Source organism: Heliangelus exortis, chromosome 1 (assembly GCF_036169615.1).
Source record: "Heliangelus exortis chromosome 1, bHelExo1.hap1, whole genome shotgun sequence".
Classification (NCBI taxonomy): Eukaryota; Metazoa; Chordata; class Aves; order Apodiformes; family Trochilidae; genus Heliangelus; species Heliangelus exortis.
In genome coordinates this window covers 162,313,624-162,333,436 of record NC_092422.1, presented here as the reverse complement: position 1 = coordinate 162,333,436, position 19,813 = coordinate 162,313,624, and the positions used below count along the sequence as shown (strand labels likewise).

General features: G+C 41.5%; 1 protein-coding gene across 1 annotated transcript; it reads right to left on the bottom strand.

Annotated features, from left to right (window-relative positions):
* Positions 1–1,588: 1,588 nt before the first annotated feature.
* TIGAR (TP53 induced glycolysis regulatory phosphatase) lies at positions 1,589–14,089 on the bottom strand. Its single transcript, XM_071733417.1, has 6 exons — positions 13,940–14,089; positions 11,714–11,751; positions 9,403–9,524; positions 5,979–6,056; positions 3,437–3,547; positions 1,589–3,054 (listed from the first exon to the last, which is right to left on the bottom strand). The coding sequence occupies exons 1-6, from the start codon at positions 13,969–13,971 to the stop codon at positions 2,593–2,595; spliced, it is 843 nt and encodes a 280-aa protein (XP_071589518.1). The 5' UTR covers positions 13,972–14,089; the 3' UTR covers positions 1,589–2,592.
* Positions 14,090–19,813: the final 5,724 nt, after the last annotated feature.

Genomic DNA, 19,813 nt, shown 5'->3' with positions numbered 1-19,813 from the left:
TTTCTTCCTGTGTACACAACTTATTTCCTTTAGTACAATAACTTTATATTATTGGTGAAAAGGAGCTACAGACGCTTTTAAAGACTGGAGAGCTGGGCTGATTCCAACAGGATGAGGTTCAACATGGCCAAGTGCCGGGTCCTGCACTTTGGCCACAACAACCCCATGGGGAGCTCCAGGCTGGGCACAGAGTGGCTGAGAGCAGCCAGGGAGAAAGGGACCTGGGAGTCTGGATTGACAGGAAGCTGAACATGAGCCAGCAGTGTGCCCAGGTGGCCAAGAAGGCCAATGGCATCCTGGCCTGTATCAGGAACAGCGTGGCCAGCAGGTCCAGGGAAGTGATTCTGCCCCTGTACTCAGTGCTGGTGAGGCCACACCTCGAGTCCTGTGTCCAGTTCTGGGCCCCTCAGTTCAGGAAGGATATCGAGGTCCTGGAGCAGGTCCAAAGGAGGGCAACCAGGCTGGTGAAGGGACTCCAGCACAGATCCTATGAGGAGAGGCTGAGGGAGCTGGAGATGTTCAGCCTGGAGAAGAGGAGGCTCAGGGGAGACCTCATCACTCTCTACAACTCCCTGAAAGGAGGTTGGAGCCAGGGGGGGGTTGGTCTCTTTTCCCAGGCAACTCTCAGCAAGACAAGAGGGCACGGTCTCAAGTTGTGCCAGGGGAGGTTTAGGTTGGACATTAGAAAGAATTTCTTTACTAAGAGGGTGATCAGACATTGGAATGGGCTGCCCAGGGAAGGGGATGGATTCTCCATCCCTGGAGATATTTAAAAAGAGACTGGATGTGGCACTCAGTGCCATGGTCTGGTAACTGCAGCAGTAGTGGATCAAGGGTTGGACTTGATGATCTCTGAGGTCCCTTCCAACCCAGCCAGTTTTATGATTCTATGATTATTTGCTAGATAAACAAGCCCCACTGCAAGTACAAAAGCCTTAGGTTCATTTTGAGAATGCTACCTTAGAAGCCAACTTCTGGTTAACACAGAGATGAACACTTCCCACTTTACATTTCAGGAATATTAGGATTGGTTGAACAGCAGAGAGAACAGATGTAGGCTTTAGCTCTGTGTTCAGGTAGGAAGCAAGAGAACTTTCTTACTGAATCCAGTCACAGGAATAGAAGAAGTGAAGTACAGTCTCTAGAATCAGATTAACTAATTGTGTTGCTGGTTTTTTAATAAGGGCACAGTTAACTAAAAGTATCCACTTCTTCAAGGAAACCATAGCAACATCTTTTTCCTCCTCAAAATTCAAGTCTCTGCTTCAAGGCAAAGATTTCAAGTAGTTTAAAGTACACAGGACAGCTTATTTTTCATCGCTACAAAAAATTAGAACTTCTGATGAGCAGTTATTTTGGTACAGCTACAAGCAATTTAAGTATGTCCTTAACATTTTCTAGTCAGTGGTTCTTCTAGGTAAGAGTCATGATAACACTGATCCATCAGCCCTAAAAAGGGCTCTTTCATAGCAAAAGACCAATTTGGGGTTTTTCAATAAGGACACTGAAGTTGCATGATCTAAGCAAACCTTTACAGAGTAATATGAAAAAATACTTTGACCTCAAAAGAAATACAGACACAATGGTGTTCTAGTCAGGAGCCTTTAATTATTTTTTTAACTAATTTTTTTGAAACAGGCTTAAAATATGCAAATGAAGAAAAAGTATGTGGACATCATAAATAAAATAGATAAGGTTACACAATAACACTACAAACACCCCAGGGGGAAAGAATACAGTACTAACAGCACCTACAAGCAATCATCAAGCAATCAAACTGGCCTAATTCTAGGCAAAACTATTCATCCCTCAGGTGTACGACTGTAATGGACAACAGGATTCTAGTTGGGCATAATTCACCCTTTTCCTTTTCAGAAGAGAGATTCAGCTATGTGCACATGAGGCTCCTCATCCTGCTTACAGTTAAAAATAAATACTCTATGTATGTGTACAGTGCTCTTCAAGGGAGGTCTCTACAACACTAACATTTTCTTACAAAACATTCCTGTGAGGTAGGTGTATCATCATACCCATTTTAGAAATGGAAAAGAGATTTGCCCAGAGACTCACAGCTATTTAGTATCAGAGCCAGGATCACATCCCCTGACTCTGCAAACCTTTTCTGCTAGCTGATGCTTATTTTTAGGTTATACTATTGCATTCAAGAAAAGTTATTTTAAGACAACATATATGTTTCATATTACAATATATCATTTTTGTAATAAAACAAGAATACAGTATCTTTGAGGTACCATTCCTCTACGCTCCCCAACATTTTTACCTGGAGATAACCAAAATAATTATGGGCTAAATAAGAGAAGCTTTTAAAAATATGCACTGTAGGAGCAGATATGCAAGTGACTGGAAGTATTATGCTTCTGTTCATAAAGAACATCTGTGCTATTCCTTTAGTGCCAACTTATATCAGGCACTAGGACCATGCAAATCATGTTATTTTAAAATGGTAAGCAGTTGCATGTCTTCAGTTTTGCAGTTTAGTGTCAATAAATCCAGTCAGTCTCAGTAATTACTACAGCTACCTTTCCCAAGCTTACTGTAAGGGTAGTCTAAAACCACCCTCCCCTACAAAGACTAGGAAAACACTTTTGGAGCTACACATTCAGCTCCCACATCCACTAAGTGAGAGTCTTGATTAAGACAAACACATGTGATTTCAGGCTTTAACAGATTCCCATTTTCAAGTTTTATGATGAAGTGACTAACTCCTGTATTGGGACTGACAGAAGACAACTGAGACTTTGTTAAATTTGCTGGCAAAGTACAGTTGAGATCTGAGACAAAATAACCAATCCAGTTCCTCATGTAGGCTCCATGACTTACCACTAATATATTGGCATCTAATATTTTAGAAGCTCCACTGTTATCAGAGCTAAGTTCTGCTTCACTGCAGTGGTTTGTCCAAGGGAAAACAAACTGTTCTTTGGATGTTCCTGAGCTTCCACATGCTGCACCATGCACATCTTTCTCTTTCTGTTCCAATTCAACAGCCAGATGACACAGAAACTCAAAAAAATCCCTTGCACGTTCTCTTACCTAAAGAGAAAGGTCAGAAGGATTACATTGTGAAGAATACAAGAAACTTGAGCTTTCAGAAATCTGAGATGTAATTGCTTCAGTAAGAAGACAAACATTCATCACAGGCAAGTCTCAGAAATCAATGGTGAGTTAGTGAATGCTGCAAAAAACTCCTCTGCCTTCCAAAGCCAAGACTAAAAGTAATTGTCATCACATTTCTGCAAATGAGAGCTTCATGAGGAGTCAGTCTCAAAACCAATATTTCAGTTCTAAAGAGAACTGAAAATAACTACATTTGGTTGTGCTAAGCTCTCAGTAAGATGTTCCTAAGTAAGCAACAGCTGCACATGCACTGAGAAAATGGCCTTGAAAGTAGGGCATAAATACATAAATACCATACTTCATCCAGTGTCTCTCCTCCAGAAGGTGTGTATGAAGGACACTGCTCTCCAGCAGCCTTTGCCATAGCCTTGAGGTCAGTCAAAGGCCTTCCTTCTGCAACACCGTATTTCTGCAAGAGGCAAGTTACAAAGAGAGTTTTAGTAAGATACATCAAATCTCCAGCACTGCTTCCAACATGAACACCTCTTCACAGCTTTGTTTTCTTGAGTTCCCTAACTACCTTTTACATTTTATCCCAATATCAGGGGAGGAGGTAGCTTTATAAATGCTATTTAAGTTAAAAGTAGGTATATAAAGTATGTATTTATATGATGGGTAGAGGCACACATAAAGAGCAGCATCTCATTTAAAGCACTGGCATTCACACCACTACCTTCAGCCTGATCTTGAGAGTTTTTTCCTACATTTTTGACACCCATTCAAGTGCATTTGTTACTGAGGTTACATTGCAAACAACTCTGTATGTAGCTGTTCACACAAACATAAATTCCATTTACTATTCAATTGCAGAAAGACTACAGGGAATTATTTTTCACAAGTAAAAACAAAATAATTTCCCTAAAGTCCTTTGAAGTCTCTGCAACAGAGACTTTTTACAATCAGAATTTTTGAAAAAGAAAAAGAGGAAAAAGAAAAAAAAAAAAACCACACAAGTATTTTAGCTATTAAAAATAAGGAACAAGGCCTTCGCCCATTTTGTTAGGACACACATCACTGCTGGGGACAGTGTTTTCAGAAAACAAGAAAAGCAAAAAGATCTTAAGAACACATGCTTAGGGACTCAGAGAGCATGCAATTAACATGCTTATCCCTGAGACCTTCAAGGCCCATAAAAGAAACAGTCATAAAACTCCCTATGTACCAGCTAATTAGCCTGGACCACCACAAGCCATATTATAAAACATAGTAACTATAATGTATTTTTCAAGACAGATATACTTGGATATCCATGACCATTTCTCACCTTGAAGACCTTTCCAAGATATATGGAACCAAACAATGTAAAGTAATTACTAAACAATGGTAAATCAGACTAGTACTTCTCCCTCTGAAGAGAGACAAACTGAAAGCTTTGGTCCTTCCTTGGAATATCTGAAGACTGTGAAAACACTGCAGTTATGATGTGTATTTTGAGAAAGTAAGAGCTCATACTATACTGTCAAGCACTCACTTACATGGATTCCAGAAATCCAACTGCTGATGACTGGGATATTACAGACATACTCGTTACTGAGGCTTTTTATGACTTCCATGTCACTGTCTATTTGCTGTGGATATGCAATTCACTGCCATAATAACTAATTTACTACAGACTTCAAAATCTAAATGAACTGAAACACATTTACTTCAGTCTCTCAATCCATTTATCTCAAGTAAAATACTGGCAAGTTAAGAACACTTAAGAAAGATGTGAAAAAATAAGTGATATGAAACTGCTGAAAATTAAAACTTAATCTTAATGACTTTTCCAGACTATTCTCATGGAAGCAAGGCATGAGAGAATAAAACTTTCTTAACAGTGCCATCAACATATTTTATTTTTTAAGAGCTTTGCTTCTTTTCATGCAATTCAAACTTAATTCCACGTATCCAGAGTAGTGATTTACAACCTGTGGCCCACACACACTGTACTGGCTTTTCTATACTGTGAAAGAGGAAAAAAAATTAAGAGACTCAAGATTTTTCTTCCTAAAAATCTGTATCATGACCCATAAAATTTTCAAAAATGTTTGGTGGTAAAACAATGCAAGGCTGGGAGGCATTTAACTTGCTGGTTCCAAGGGAAGAACCAGAATTTCTGACAGGAAAAAGAAAATCCAAATAGGAAACACTACAGTCGTGTTCTGCTCCTCAAACATTCAATTGCCTGATGGGAATACTGCATCCCACTTTTGGTTTTGGAGCATTTCTTTATTTAAAGTTCAGCAGACATTCTCAGGGTAGCATCTGAAGACCAATTCACATTAGCAGAAACAGCCAGCATCTAATTTTATTCTGATCAAGACATACTTAAGAACAGAAAAGAGGTACAATTATGCCTGTTGTCAGTCAGAGAGACCAGTCAGGAAAACAGACTGTTCCATGGGCAGCTGAAAACTCTTCAGTAGTCTTTGTGCAAATGAAAAGGTGTAAATGGCTCAAAACCCAACACTGAGCTGTGCCATCAGGCTTGAGAAGGTAAGAAGAGGTAGAGTCTTTAAAGCCTTACATTTGGGGTTAGCAAACACAAGCTAAGCTTTTTGTTCTATTTAAGATAAGTAAGGTAAGAGTATATGCAGAGGGAATTAAATCATTAGAGCATCACAGTTAGCAGCACTAATCACTAAATTTTGGCTTTGATTCACAACTCTGCAGTCAGGCAAACAGCTTATAGTACCTGGTGAGGAGAGTTCAGTTTTCAGTGATTAAAATCACATCAATAATAATCTACCAATAATAATAATAATCTACCAACTAATAAGCCAAAATATCCATCAGCAGAAAGTTAATTTACAAATTGTTCAGTTTTAAACACTAAGACAAACTTTTTCAGTACTTACTCTCTCTCGAAGTCTTGCATCGTACTTGATTTCCAAATCTCTGCAAAACTTGTTTTTTCCTAGAATTGTGGCAGCAGTCTAAAAAGTGAAAACACAGATACATCAACAAGATGCTTTTTCATGGGATAGCCAGACCACCTTACACCACCACCGTGAATCACAGTAGCAGTAGCCAACAACATAAAAACAAAATATTCTTTTTAGCTAGTAGTGTCTGTCAGAATTGGATATATGGCATAAATGGCAAAAAACCTGCAATCTTCTGAAAGCTCTTTTACAATTTGAAATTCAGAACAGTTGAAGACACTTAACACCCATGAAACATGGACAGCAAGACACACAGCAGCAGCAAGACTTGCTAGAACAAGAGCTACATCTTCTCTTGTGAACACTGATACTTACAAAGCAGTCACACAGACGCATTCTTAACGTGTAGTATGTGAGTCAGACTCCCAAGCAGTATGTTCCTAAAACCTCATCAGTTAATCCGACTGCACAGAACAGAACACCTGAAAATGAAGTAGCTACTTGCCAGAAAGCAACCTTATGCACCTCAGAAATCAAATACCCTTGAAGCAGCTAAGAGGCAGGAGTGTGCTTGCTGGCAACATACTGAAGTGTCAGCCTCAGTGCAGTGAGGGAGAAACACACTGGATGACACACTTAGGGAAAAAAAAGAAGTGTGTCTTACTGCATTCACCTGTCTTTTGAGAGTATGACCAAGAAACAAAGAAAACCCAAAGGACTTAGTCCAGATGTCTTATATTTTATGCTACTCATGTTTTTTTTCTTCCAAGGAAGAATGTGATTTTGGGGATATAGGGAAGGCAAGACAACTGATCAAGAGGAAATTCTGGTATCATTTTGGAAAAAGTCTTGCCTAATAAAATCTCTAGAAAGCTGAATATAATACAGCTCTCTGGCCACCACAGCCAATTAAGGGAACTAAAGGACAGCTAAACAGCTCCTGTTCTTATATACACCAAAACAAGTAGACTGTACTGGATTCACACACAGTTGTGACTGACAGTATCTGCTGGAAGTCTTGTGCAAATGTCCACAATCAACCAAACTGTCATTCAAGTAACCCATTTTGAAAAACCGCCTTGGATTCTGGGAAATTAAAAGCAGTCTTGTACTAATGAGATTTTATAGTCTATTTAATATATTCCTTAGGAAAGGCTTTATGTTGCAACTTTATATAGCTGTCATATAACAACATAATTCAGATAGGGATGCATCCATTTGCCTGCATATTATGGGTAGCGTAATTAATTGTGTGATTATATCCTGAAATTTCTCCAGGACTGATACCTCACTCAGTGCATAGAACAGACAATATTCACCTACTAAGCACTAATTCATACTCTGAACTGCAAAAAAAAAGAAGCTTCATGTACTGAACTAAAATCTGCTCTGAAGAAGCAATTAACTTCTTTACACCATTCCTACATCATCCATTACTAGAATGCTAGCATGCTTCATTATCAGTGGAAAAGATTTAAAGATTTTCTCTTATTTTCATCAGGACCCAACCTGTCCCAGTCCTGAACCTACCTTCACTACTGCCAAGTTCTTGTCCCAACAGCATGAGCACCCCACATGAGGCCTCATAGTCCCCTGGAGACTCTGGTGTTAGGCTTACAAGTCTTAGGGAGTTATGCTCTGTTCATACCATCCCTGAATGCCCAAATAGTCTTTTTTTATTTTCACATTGCAGGTCTGACTGCTTGCTGTCTATTTCTGGAGCTACCCTTTGACCCTCCCCTCCTCAGACAGACTTCCCTACAAAGTCTCTTATGCCTGCACACTCTGCATCTCCTTTTGCTCTCAGAATTCCTGCCCAGCTAGTGCAACTCCCTTTCCAAACATTCCTGTTTTCTGCTATCCTGTTGAGATTTGAATGTCCAGCCACAGAGAGGAGACACTGCAAGGAAACTAAACTTCATCACTAACAGTTTCTTTGAAAACATTTTTTCCCCTCTTTTGCAAGGGAACTTACACATTCCTCTCATACTTGAACTACAAAATGACAGCATAGTAAAGGACTTTTGTTCATAGACTTTCAGCTGCCAGAAAAGGGAGCTCCAAGAAAATGGAAACTGCAGCTTTACACATCTTTGGAAAAGCTTCTGAAAGTCTGGATAGCTTGTCAAACAAATGCTGTAACATATTTCCTTAATGAAAAGCAGAAATTCAGGTCTGCCTTCTACTTGATGAGAGTGCAAACGCTTTTCATGGAAAAGGCTGTCCCTAATATAAGGAAAAAAACCCAACAACCTCACTCACAGGTGGCTGAGTGTCCAAAACCAGTTTCCCTAAGGCAGGAGCATGGCACAGTGTGATGAACATTATGAAGAACTAATAATGTTTTTAACTCTACACACCAGCATTCACACACAGGAAGTGATCTGCCAGGCAGTTAGCATGCATCTTCAACATATCTGATTATTGCACTCCTCCCTCTCTCTTTAGCTTGTTTTCTGCCTAAGCTGTGCTGCTACAAGAGTTTATGGGACTGTGCTGCAAAACCTATGAGCAATGCTGATGCTGTATGTTTTAAGAAAAAAAGGAGATTTATGCTAGGTTTTGTTGATCTGGTTTACAGCAAGGCTTCACAGATTTTTGTGGCAGGACAACAGGGTATAAAGAGCAAGCAGCCAGTAGGGCTATCAAGGATCATTCAGTAGTTTTAATCACATGAAGTCTACGTGTCTCCTGAAAATCACAGCATCAGTAACAGCAAAGGGAATTACAGACAGGGCTTACATAGGAGACACAACATTCATGGAATAGCTGATCTATGCTTCTACCTTTTAAAGTTCTGCTTCCCCAATTTTTTGAGTATTTGGTAATCTTGCACGAAAAATCACATATAATCCCACGCAGTAAATAACAGTTTCTTCCTCTTTAATTAACCTATCAAAATAGTACATCAAAGTGAGAGGTGTGCTATTATGTTCCTGCCAACATCCAGCCTCCCTGCACACTTAATGATTCTTGTACTGACTTTACAGCAAAAATTCATCTTGCCTACATTGGTCTGCATACAATGCACCAGACAGCACAGGAATATCACAGCCAGTTTGTTTTGTTTCTTCAAAGAAAACCTGATTTCAGTATTTGTTATCTCTACCTCTTGATGACTGCTTTAGCATGTGTACATAAAAAATAGCAGCAAATCCATAGGAACAACACTGCATGACATCCAGCAAAGCAAGCTGGCCTTCACTGCTTCCTAACTGAGCTGTTTTCATTGAAATTTTCTTAATCACAGAAGCTATATTGAATTCTACGTAACTCAAATGCAGTTAGAAGTTCATCAAAATATCTTTTGGCTGTATTATTTCTGCATCATCAATAGCAAATAATTGCCAAATTCTGAAGCTAGTATTTACATCCAGTTGCATCAAGAAGCACTTGCCTGCTTTGCCCGAAGTAGGTCACTTGAAAAGACATGAGTAAACTTCACATTGCTGAGAAATAAACCAGCAGCATCTGCTTGTCTGAAACCAGTTTCAGAGAGTGGCTCATCTACCCCTTGACCTACAAAATAAAAACCCATCAACATTACATGTGAATTTTCAAACATTCAGTGATGAACAGGGATGGCAGCAATAAAGAATCTGTGCAGTCATAACAAAATGCTCCTCCTTCAGTAAAGCCAAGGCTTAGTAAAAGTTACTGTTCCTCTGATCTTCCCTAGTCTCAGAAATGTCATGAAAAAAGGGAAAACAGGCTAGAATGACAGAAAGATCATTATCAATGATATTTATACCAGCGTATACATATGACAAATGTAATCACAAAACAGAAGCCTATATTTTCTAAATATGAGTAGTCAGTTCAAATCACATTTTTAGAGTGCTCACTGGTAGGCTTCCTGCAAGAGAAAACTCACAACTGAAAGTGAAACACTATGAAGGGATTTATTGAATGCATACCAGAAAAAAAGACAATACAATTGAGATAGCATTGTTGGTCCTAAAATAATATGTGGAAAAAAAATGAAGAGCAGGAGAATTAAGTCCGGACAACAATGAAATCCCTACACCTCCCATTCCCCAACACTGACAATGCCTTCAAGAAATGAGGCAACAAGAAGGGATTCTGTGTAATGAGTTAAGCAGCACACATTCTTTGCCAAAGACACAGTTTCACAATAATTTTACAGCTGATGTAAACACAATCTGTTGTGGTCTCTTCCATGCTCCACCTCCCACATTGACGCAATGTCTGTGCAGCTGCATTATGAGCACGTTGATGGAACAAACCTAGCTGAAAAGCAGCAACCCTTCCAAAAATTGTTTTCAGCCAGAGTAGTCTGTGATACTAACTTGCCACAGAGCTCTAGGACAACACTGAGAAAACCAGCAATTTGGTAACCCAACTTGGATGAAACAGGTGTGCTCCCACCGCAGCTCTGAGAGTCTGTGGGAGAACCAAGAACTGGGGCAGAGGAATAAATCTTTAACAAATTGCTACATTCACACTTTTACCACCTGTTTTACTCTTGTGGGAAGTCAAAGCAGAGAGCATGCATCAGATCCAGAATAACAAAACCAATTTTCACCAAGGAAATACACAATCATTTATATGCTTCCAACAGCAGAAGTCAAGACACCAGAAGTCTAGAACTTGAGTTCTAAGCACTTTATCTCTGACTCAGCCACATGAGACCTCAGGCCCCACCATGCTCATACAGGTCTTATACCTCCTGAAACACAAGGCAATGTTCACTTGCTACACTGGAGAGGAACCTACTACATGTCATCTGACACAGATGGCTAGGTATTTATTTAAAAGACATCACTGGTACTTCTAAGAATATAGCAGAGGAATACTATTTTATTAATTAATTCTGAACACAAAGCCATATTGCAAGAACTGTAAATTGCAATATTAAAACAGAGGTAGGGAAGTCTGGAAGCATGACTCTTCCTCACACAGAGCACATGGTGCTGTACAAAGTTTATTTATTCAGACTACAAGCCCTTTAGGTTCCTTGTAAGGGTGAGCATTTGTTTTTCTACAACAGGCATCCAAACAGTCCAGCATTTTCAGTTGTGGGTGTACAAGTCAGCAGTCACTAAAGAGAAGTGTGGTTTAAGTATTTTCTTCCTAAGGACTGTCTTCCTAGAGCTGAACTTGGAAGAATTCAAGCATTTAAACAATCTTTTCATTCTTCCTTGCTCTCCTGTAGCCTTTTTATGCAAGTGACAGATTATCTTCTTATGGCAACAGCCTCCTTCACAACATGATCTTTATTCATCCTTCTGCAGCTCCTTACCAGCACCACTGTACAAGCATGTGCCTGGCTGGCTCTTCACCAGAGCTGCAGCTCTCACTTCTCACCTGAACCCCAGAAGCCCTTTTTCCAGGCTTCATGTTACTGAAATTTTACACAGTGCTATGGGACACTCTGGCATCCTTAATAACAGGTGTTGCTATTGCTTTATTTCATTACAGGTAACTTCATGTAGCTTCCCTTTAGAAAAAGGAACTATTCTAATACTCCTGTTGATATCAGAAATGTGTCACTGTTTGTTGATACTCTCCAGAAACTGACTTTGAATCTTCAGTTTAGTTCTAAAGCTATCAAGTTAACATCTTGGCTTACAAATAAAGTCTCTTAAGTTTTATAATATTATTCTGCAATAATACTTATGTTCTCAGCACTCAGTTACAGCATCATTTTCCATCTCTAACAAGATAGCAGAATAACTGATACTAACCTTGCAGGATCTTGTCTTTGTTGTATCTTGTTTCTCCACTGGAAGAGATAATAAAAAAAAAAGGCTCACAATGATTTTACTGAATGTTCAAAACCATTATTAAATAAGGCAGCAGAGTCTGAAGGTGAAAAATGAGATACAGCACAGCCTCTTTTCAGACTTTGCAATGTAACAAAAACATTTTCAAGCCAATCCCAATCGTGGTGTTAATAAGACAAACCTACTTCAATAAATGGAAGGGAAGTAACTTCTTAAATTTATCATAAATGCATTACAATTTATCAGTGCAATTACACCTCCAGCATGGACAGAGAAGTTGCAGGAAGACTCTGGACCCTCTTATAAAAAGCATGTGCTAGCCAACCAGACCTCTGAGCTTTAGAGGGAAGCCAGTTCAAAAGAATATCAAAGATAAGAGCAGAGCAGGCTGCAGCCCTTGAAGTAACACACAATTAGGAAGTCAGAGATGCAGAAGAACTACCAGGATGAACATCACCTTCTTTAGGAATTGGAATTGTCTATCCTGAAAACTGCAACTGATGGCATTTCAAGAAAGAAGCAACTAAACATGTGCCAGTTATTCAGGAGGGAAAATCTCACAACTAAACTTGACATGAGTAAAGCCAAGCATGCTGACTTTGTTGAGACTTCTCACCTAACTTAAATGTCACATGCTTGTGTTTAAGCAGTACTGAGGCCAAGCATGCTGCTTGGTTTTTTAAATGGAGAGTACCAACACTTCCGTGCAGAAGTCCACAAAATGAGTCCTAAACAGGTAGCTGGTCACAGAAAGACAGGAATTTTAAGATAAACCACTGTATTTTAGTATGCTTTAAACTCTTTCCTGCACAATGGACAGCAACTGGATTCTTCAAGCTCCACCCATTTCCTGACAACTACTTTCAGCCTCCTGAGGAAAACACAGAATGGATGGAATCTGCTGGTCCTCAGTTGGGATGGGGGGGGGAAACAGCAGAGTCTGCAGCTTGCCAAGTGTGCACTGAGACAGCACAGCCTGCACACGCACAGTCTGACAGACTGATGATGAACAAACTGGGATCTTTCTGAAGAATCTCCAAGAGTCCCACCTAAAGACGTCAACAGATTGTTTCAGGCTCACATGTTTTCCAGCTGATGTAAAAATTAGGCTGCAAATAGAGCACCAAGTCAGCAGATGCTGGTCTTCAAGGGAAGTCAACAGTAACTCTTAAAAGGAAGAAAATCAGAATAAAATAAATTTAACACAGAGGCCATTGCTCCAGTTCACTGATCAAGTCTTAAACTGTATTATGATAAAGGACTAAAAAGTTTAGCCTTCATAAAAATTAACCAGATAACTACTGTCAGTTGCAGGCAGCTGAAACTACAAATCTTTGCCCTAGCAAATCCACCGTAGTTTGAACGAAAAATTGACCTCAACAATTTAAAGTCACAAATACTTATTCTTTTAACATTTCACAGTAGAAACATCAGACTGACGTTCCTAAACGAGCTCTTTGCCCCATCGCAGAGCTTCTGGCAGGAGGAAAAGTCTGTGAGCCTCTCCTGTGAGCTCACGAATAGCGTTTACTAATATTATGTACACCCTTCTGCTTTCATCAGTACCAACTGCACCGATACGGCTTATCTAACTCACGGAAGTACCTTAGAACAGGCTCACATACCAAGTCATGTAATCCCACACCGTTTGGGCCGGAACGGCCCTTAAGGATCACCCGGTCCCAACACGCCTGCCGTGCCCTGGGGCACCTCCCACTAGGCCGGGTTTGCTCAAAGCCCCATCCATCCACCCTGGCCTTGAGTAGAGGGGAAGAATCGTCACCCCCAGTGGCTCTCTCCAGGCCCATTCACACCAGCACCAGTCACCAGACAACCCCCAACCCGGACCAAGTCCTTCCCCCGCCCGGCAGCCACCCCAGCGGGGCGCAGAGGGCGGGCTCCCGGCCTCCCCGCCTTCCCGCCCCTGACGCCTGACTGACGGGCTGACGGGCAGCCCCCTCACCCCTCCGGGAGCCTCGCAACCCCCTCGGACCACCCCCGGGGTGGGAACTCGGCTGACGGCGCGGCCCGGCGATGGGGCTGGGTTGAAGGGGAGGGGGTGGGGAGGTCGGAGGTCTCCGGGGGAAGGAATCGCGGATAGTCAGGGGGGGGGATGGGTGAGGAGCAAACCCCCACCACTGGCTGAGGTGGGCGGGGTGCGAGGTGCGTTGCGGCGGCGGTACTCACTGCCGGACGACGGTCAACCCGAACCGAACCATGGCGCGGCCGCACAGGTGCGCATAGGCCCGGTCTCCCCCGGCGCCTACTGCCCGCACTGCGGCGCTGGGCCTCCCCCCAGCCAGCCGCTGGCGTCACCGCCCCGCCCCGGAGCGGAGCGGAACGAACGGGGAGAAGGAGGAGGGGGCGGGCACTGCTGCGGGAATCGGCGGCAGGTTCTGAATGCAGACCCGGTCCAGCCGGGGTTTGCGAGGTGGCTGCCGGGGGAAACGGGTGAAAACGGAACTCCGGGGCCGGTTGTTTGCCGGGCTCCTGTGGGAGGGTCGGGGTAGAGCGGTGTTTTTCACACCCCAGAAATAAAGCGGTTCGTTCAGTGCAGCTGAGGAGTCCCCGTCTGCAGGGACTTGGTGGCAAACTCGGCTGTAGCCGCCCCGAGAGCCTCCGCGGTGCCGGGCAGGTGCTCAGGAGCGCGGTTCCTTGCCCAAAGGATGGCTGCTGCTTTTGTCTTTTTTCCTTTTCCTTTTTCCTTTTCCTTTTTCCTTTTCCTTTTTCCTTTTCCTTTTTCCTTCTCCTTTTCCCTTTTCATTTTCCTTTTTCCATTTCCTTTTCCTTTTTTCTTTTTCCTTTTCCTTTTCCTTTTCCCTTTTCCCTTTTCCTTTTCCCTTTTCCTTTTCCCTTTTCCTTTTCCCTTTTCTTTTTCCTTTTTTCCTTCTTTCTTTTTCTTTTTCTTTTTCTTTTTCTTTTTCTTTTTCTTTTTCTTTTTCTTTTTCTTTTTCTTTTTCTTTTTCTTTTTCTTTTTCTTTTTCTTTTTTTCCTCTTTCCTCTTTTCCTTTTCCTTTTCCTTTTCCTTTTCCTGATTGTTGGTCTCTGTGATCTTTAAAGATCTTTTCCAACCAAAATGGTTCTGTGTTCTTAATTACAATTCAAATACTTTCACCTTAAAACTCTAGTTTTCACATAATCCCATGATGCTGGGACCAGGGGCTTCAGTAAGTTTATCTCATTGCAGAATCTGTAATACCTGATGTTGTTCAGTCTTGTTACATCATCTAAATTACGATCACTAATCGGCAACATGATTTAGCTCAGAGTAATATCACTCGTTGGATAAATTACCCTAATTACAAGTCTTGGAAGCCAGATCATACCTCAAGTGATCATCAGCAAAGATGGGAGCCATTCCAAAGCAACCATTTCAGACGAGGTGTTTACAAGGCAAAGGAGTGTGTGGTGTTGGCATCTACAACGCAGGCATGCACAGCCAGCTGGGGCTGTGCTGGCTTTGTGTAGCAGAAGTCCAGGGTTTCCATGTATTTTCTGCAAAATGGGACAGATGGTTGTCTTCTTCAGGTCCTGCTTACCCAAATAATTTCAGTGCCTGGGATCTAGGTGAGGGATTGGTAGGATACAGTTTAGGGATCTATAGTCCTGGGATGGGTGAGCTTCATATTAAGCCTGTTGGTGATAAATCTGTTGGACAGAGGCCACTTGTGCTCTGCAGACAACGTCACACTTGTGAAATCACAGAAGAATTAGGGAGTTGAGGGGAAGAGAAAAGCAAAGCAACCACCTACACAGTCTCTGTATTACAGTGATGTTTTCAAACTTATGAGTAAAGCTGACATCAGAGATAGATACATCAGCTCTCCTGCCCAGCAGTGTTCTCTCTGTGGCAGGTGACAGCTTTTGTGGGAAGAGACAAGACACATCTGTATGTTGGAGGTCACACGTTGCCTATGCACCACTTGCTGGGGGAGTAAGGGGATTCTTCCTTTGCTAGGGTCTGACATTCAGACTCTCCCTTGTGACAGTGAAAAGGCAAAGAAAAAAAAGTCTTAGGGAAGTATAAAGTTATTTTGCTGTTTCTTCCTCACTTGCCATTTTTAAAGATTTATGGAAAAAACCCTACCATGCACATCTTGGCAACTGCAAAGCTGCAGCACAGATGATGTTTTCCTGAACACAGAAGTACAACACTCAGCTGAGGAAAAGTCCTTCTGGACAGAAATACTAAGAATTCAAAATGGTTGATATTTTAGGAAATTAACCATAAAATATGGTGAAATAGTTACTGTGTTATTGGTGTAGAATACAGTAATAGGTAGTACACATTTTATGGTTGCAAAAAGCAAGGGAAGAAATGGGAAAGTCACTTAAGGGTGAGCAAAAATACCCAAGGAACTATAATAGCACACAGGAACAAACAAAATAGCATTTAAAATTAATATTTTAATCATTCCACTAACAGTGATTTGTAATAGACAATGAGGGCAGTGCCCCTATTTGTATTATTAAAGAAAAGCATTATAAAAATTACTGCTGGTAAAATGGACAGTGTAACAGAAGAAGCGACCACAAATCATCTTTTTCCCTTCAGAAAGCTGAAGTTTTATGGGTTGTGGGCAGTCTGATTAACCAAAATATTAGTTGGTCAGATAGCTGAGTGTTTCCTTTAGGCTTTCACAACCGGATGGAATAAATGCTATCTAAAAATCAGAGAAATTCTTTTGGGTTGCCTGGAGATCTGACCTAACTTTGAAACTGGCTTGTGCTTTAACACCACATTCTAAAGGAAGCCTAAACTGAAATTTGTTTCACTTGGTAGCAGTTTGTAACAGATGCTAAATAAAATATTTTGCTAAATAAAATATTTAATGCGATGGTGGCTCTGTTTCATTCCCATTTTAGCTTCCTTTGGTAACGTGGCACAAGGCTGGACTTCTACAGTGCCTCTTCTCCCCAGATTTCAGAAGTGACATTTTCAAAGGATGAGACTAGTGACATGTCTAGCCTCTAAATAAGCCAGTGCCAAATGACTCAACTCTGACCTATTTCTATTGTGTCACCATTAAAAACAACTGTGTTTTGCTACGATGGCAAGACCCCAGCTGTGTTTTGGGCATGTTTTAGAAGGACAAGAAATAAATGTGAGCCAACGCTGTTAGCATCTATAGTCTTATAAGTGCTTGGTTTGCTATAAGTCTCTCTGCAGAAGTCACAGCCCTCGAGGCAAAGTTTTAAAGACACTTTTGAAGTCACACGGTTTGGGTTTGTGAGGAAACAGCTTGAAAGGTCTGCAGCTTCTGACTTACAGCCTCCTGTAAGTTTCAGATTGTGTTTCCCTTTTCCATTGTTCAGACCTTTAATCTTTGCTCTTCTCTCCTTCATCTTCATAGCATGTGAACGGGTTTTTTTCCAGAAAAATTCTGATTTTTCATTTCCTCCTCCTCAGTAATTCCGTTCATCTGCAGTAGCACATCTTGTAAGTCTCTGTTCAAGAGCCTATTTTTTAAACTGAGCCATTGAAACAAAGTGTTTATAAAGCCAGACTGCTAACACAAGCACTGTTCCTCATCAGATGAGTAGTATTTTTGAGGAAGTCATATTGGGAAGGAGAAGCTTTTGTGAAGCTGGAAAATAGAGTTGAATGAGAAAATTTTATTCTAATAAAAACTTGAAATTCAAACTGGTCAGTTCATTATCACATGGATCACATATCACATCAAACAACATCATCAGTCCAGGGAGAGTTATCTGCTCTCATGAAACAAGTTGGCAATTATCCATACAAATCTGAAACCATCACCTGGGATACATTCCCAGCAGCACACGTGTTATTTGGGATCAAATCTTGCTTCCTGCTCTTATAAGTACACCAGCCCAGCAGAAACCTAGCATGAATTTATTTGATTTTTTTCCTTCCCCACTTCTCTCTCTGCCATATTATGTCTCTAAAGGATGTGCTGGCATGAAGAAAATGGTGACTTGATCAAATCCAAGCACAGATTTTGCTGTCTCCAGTTCTCAAGCTGGACAGGCTGGAGAACACAGTTGTGCAAAACCTGTGCAGCAACTACAACTATTGCTGTCATGGAAAAGTAACTTAAGTAAAGCGTTTAGTTCTTTTTAAGTTGGTTTTCAGGGGTGATACACTGGCGGCAAACGGGGCAGAGCCAGCCCCTGGGGTTTGTCCCGAACAAAAATCCTTCCCTGCTCCCGCAGCCGCCCTGCAGAACCCTTTGCCCAACCCCCCCCCCCCCTCCGGTGTAAAAGCTCAAGTCGAGGCTGCAGGCTTTCTGTTCGATGAAAAGCGTTCAGGGGAGCTGTGGGAGAGGTTAAACATTTTATTTTGCACAAGGCTAGGAAACCCCAGGCAGCTCCTGGAGGAGCTCCAGGAAAAGCTGCGGCTGTAGGAGTTACGCTGCCGTCATCTAGTGGTCCTCCGGCACCCTGCACCCTGGCGCTGGAAGGTCCGGTTTTAGTCAGCTCCCATTCAATAAGCTTTTATTTCGCTTAGAATACATCTGTAATCTTTTGCTCTGCTGCTGCTAGCCACCGAGGAGCATCACAGCCAAATTTTATTTAGTTATCTTGCAAATTTCTCTACCGTTTGCAAATTTCTCTACCGCTGAGCCTTAACACCTAAACTTGGGGAGCTAAGTAACACAGACAGGGCACTTCAGAAAGATCAATACTTTAAGAGGCAAAGCTAAGAAATCAAAATTAAAATTAAAGAAAAATTAAAAACTCCTTGGAGAACCAAAGAGCTAGAACTTGAAGCTGGAAAACCTGAGTGAAATTACTTTATTCAGGGGTCCTGAATTCATTCCACATCTTCCAGCAAGTTATGTCCCACTGGCAGTTTTGTTCAAGTTCTGAAAACCTTCGTCATTAGAAAGGCCAATCTACTGCTCTTGAGGGGTGCTTGCAAGTCCCCCACCAGAGCTTTTGCTCTCGGAATCATTACCAAGTAACCTGAGGAGCTGCAGCCCCAAAAGCAGCCAGTTTGCTGACCTTTCTTCTCTTTCCTTCACTGCTTTGTCCTAATTTTTGTAAGTTCTGCATGTTACATTTTGGAAGAGCTCAAATATCCCAGTTTATTTTTAGAGAAAACTCAATAGCAAGACCAAGACATCACCACAGAGGGACAGACATTTAAGGAGACAGACATTCTCCCCTTTTTATTTTTCTTTCTGTGCTTTATATCAGCTTCTCTCTCTCTTGAGCAGGCTGCAGCAGAACTCAGATCAGCCCCTCATGCCAGGCATATTGCATATGGAGCCCATACCTAACTGTAAATACTTCAGCTTTACTCACTTTGTGAACTTAACAGGTCTCTATGTAATGTACCCACAACCAAGGGGTTCCCTTCCCCACAGTTCACCTGAAGCCTGTGCTGAGCCCTCTCATTCTCCCTGAGAAGTGACCCCCACAATTTTCATTCTTGTCCTATAGCAGCCTCAGCAGCCACGCACCCTTTTTCATGTAAAAATATTGTGGTGTCTGTGCCCCTATGACTGCACACACCTGAAAAACAAGCCACCTTTGAGAACCTTTTTAAATGCAACACTGTACTAAGAAAAATGAAGGAATGTGAAGGAGTTTAGTACTTCAAGGAGGCACAGAGTAACGACAGTCCAGCCAGTTTTCTCCAAAGATCTAAAGGGATCCCCAAAGTCTTTTTTAAAATAAACTTTCCCTTAATTGGGAGAAATGATTCAGCGTGCTGTGGGGGCAAAAAAGTAAGAGCACAGCCTGTTTCCCTTTGTGCCAGCTGGCTGGCTTTGGTTTGCAAGCAGGGCAGAGAGGGAAGGCTCCAATACCATCCTCTCAAAACAGAATGTAACTGCTCTGTGTTTGTGCAGAAGGGTCTGAAAATGTAGAAAATGTATCAGCAACATTCACCTGCACATACAAAGCCAGACTCTTGCCTGGTCCCTTTTTTCCTGTGGAATGCAAGATTAAAATACACTTTTCAACATTAGTAAGGTTTGGGTTTCAACTTCATTGAGGTTTCAGCGACTTGGAGAAAAATTACTTTAAAAAAAATGGGTAGATGAGGCACTTCAGGACATGCTCTAGTGGGCATGGTGATTGGGGAGA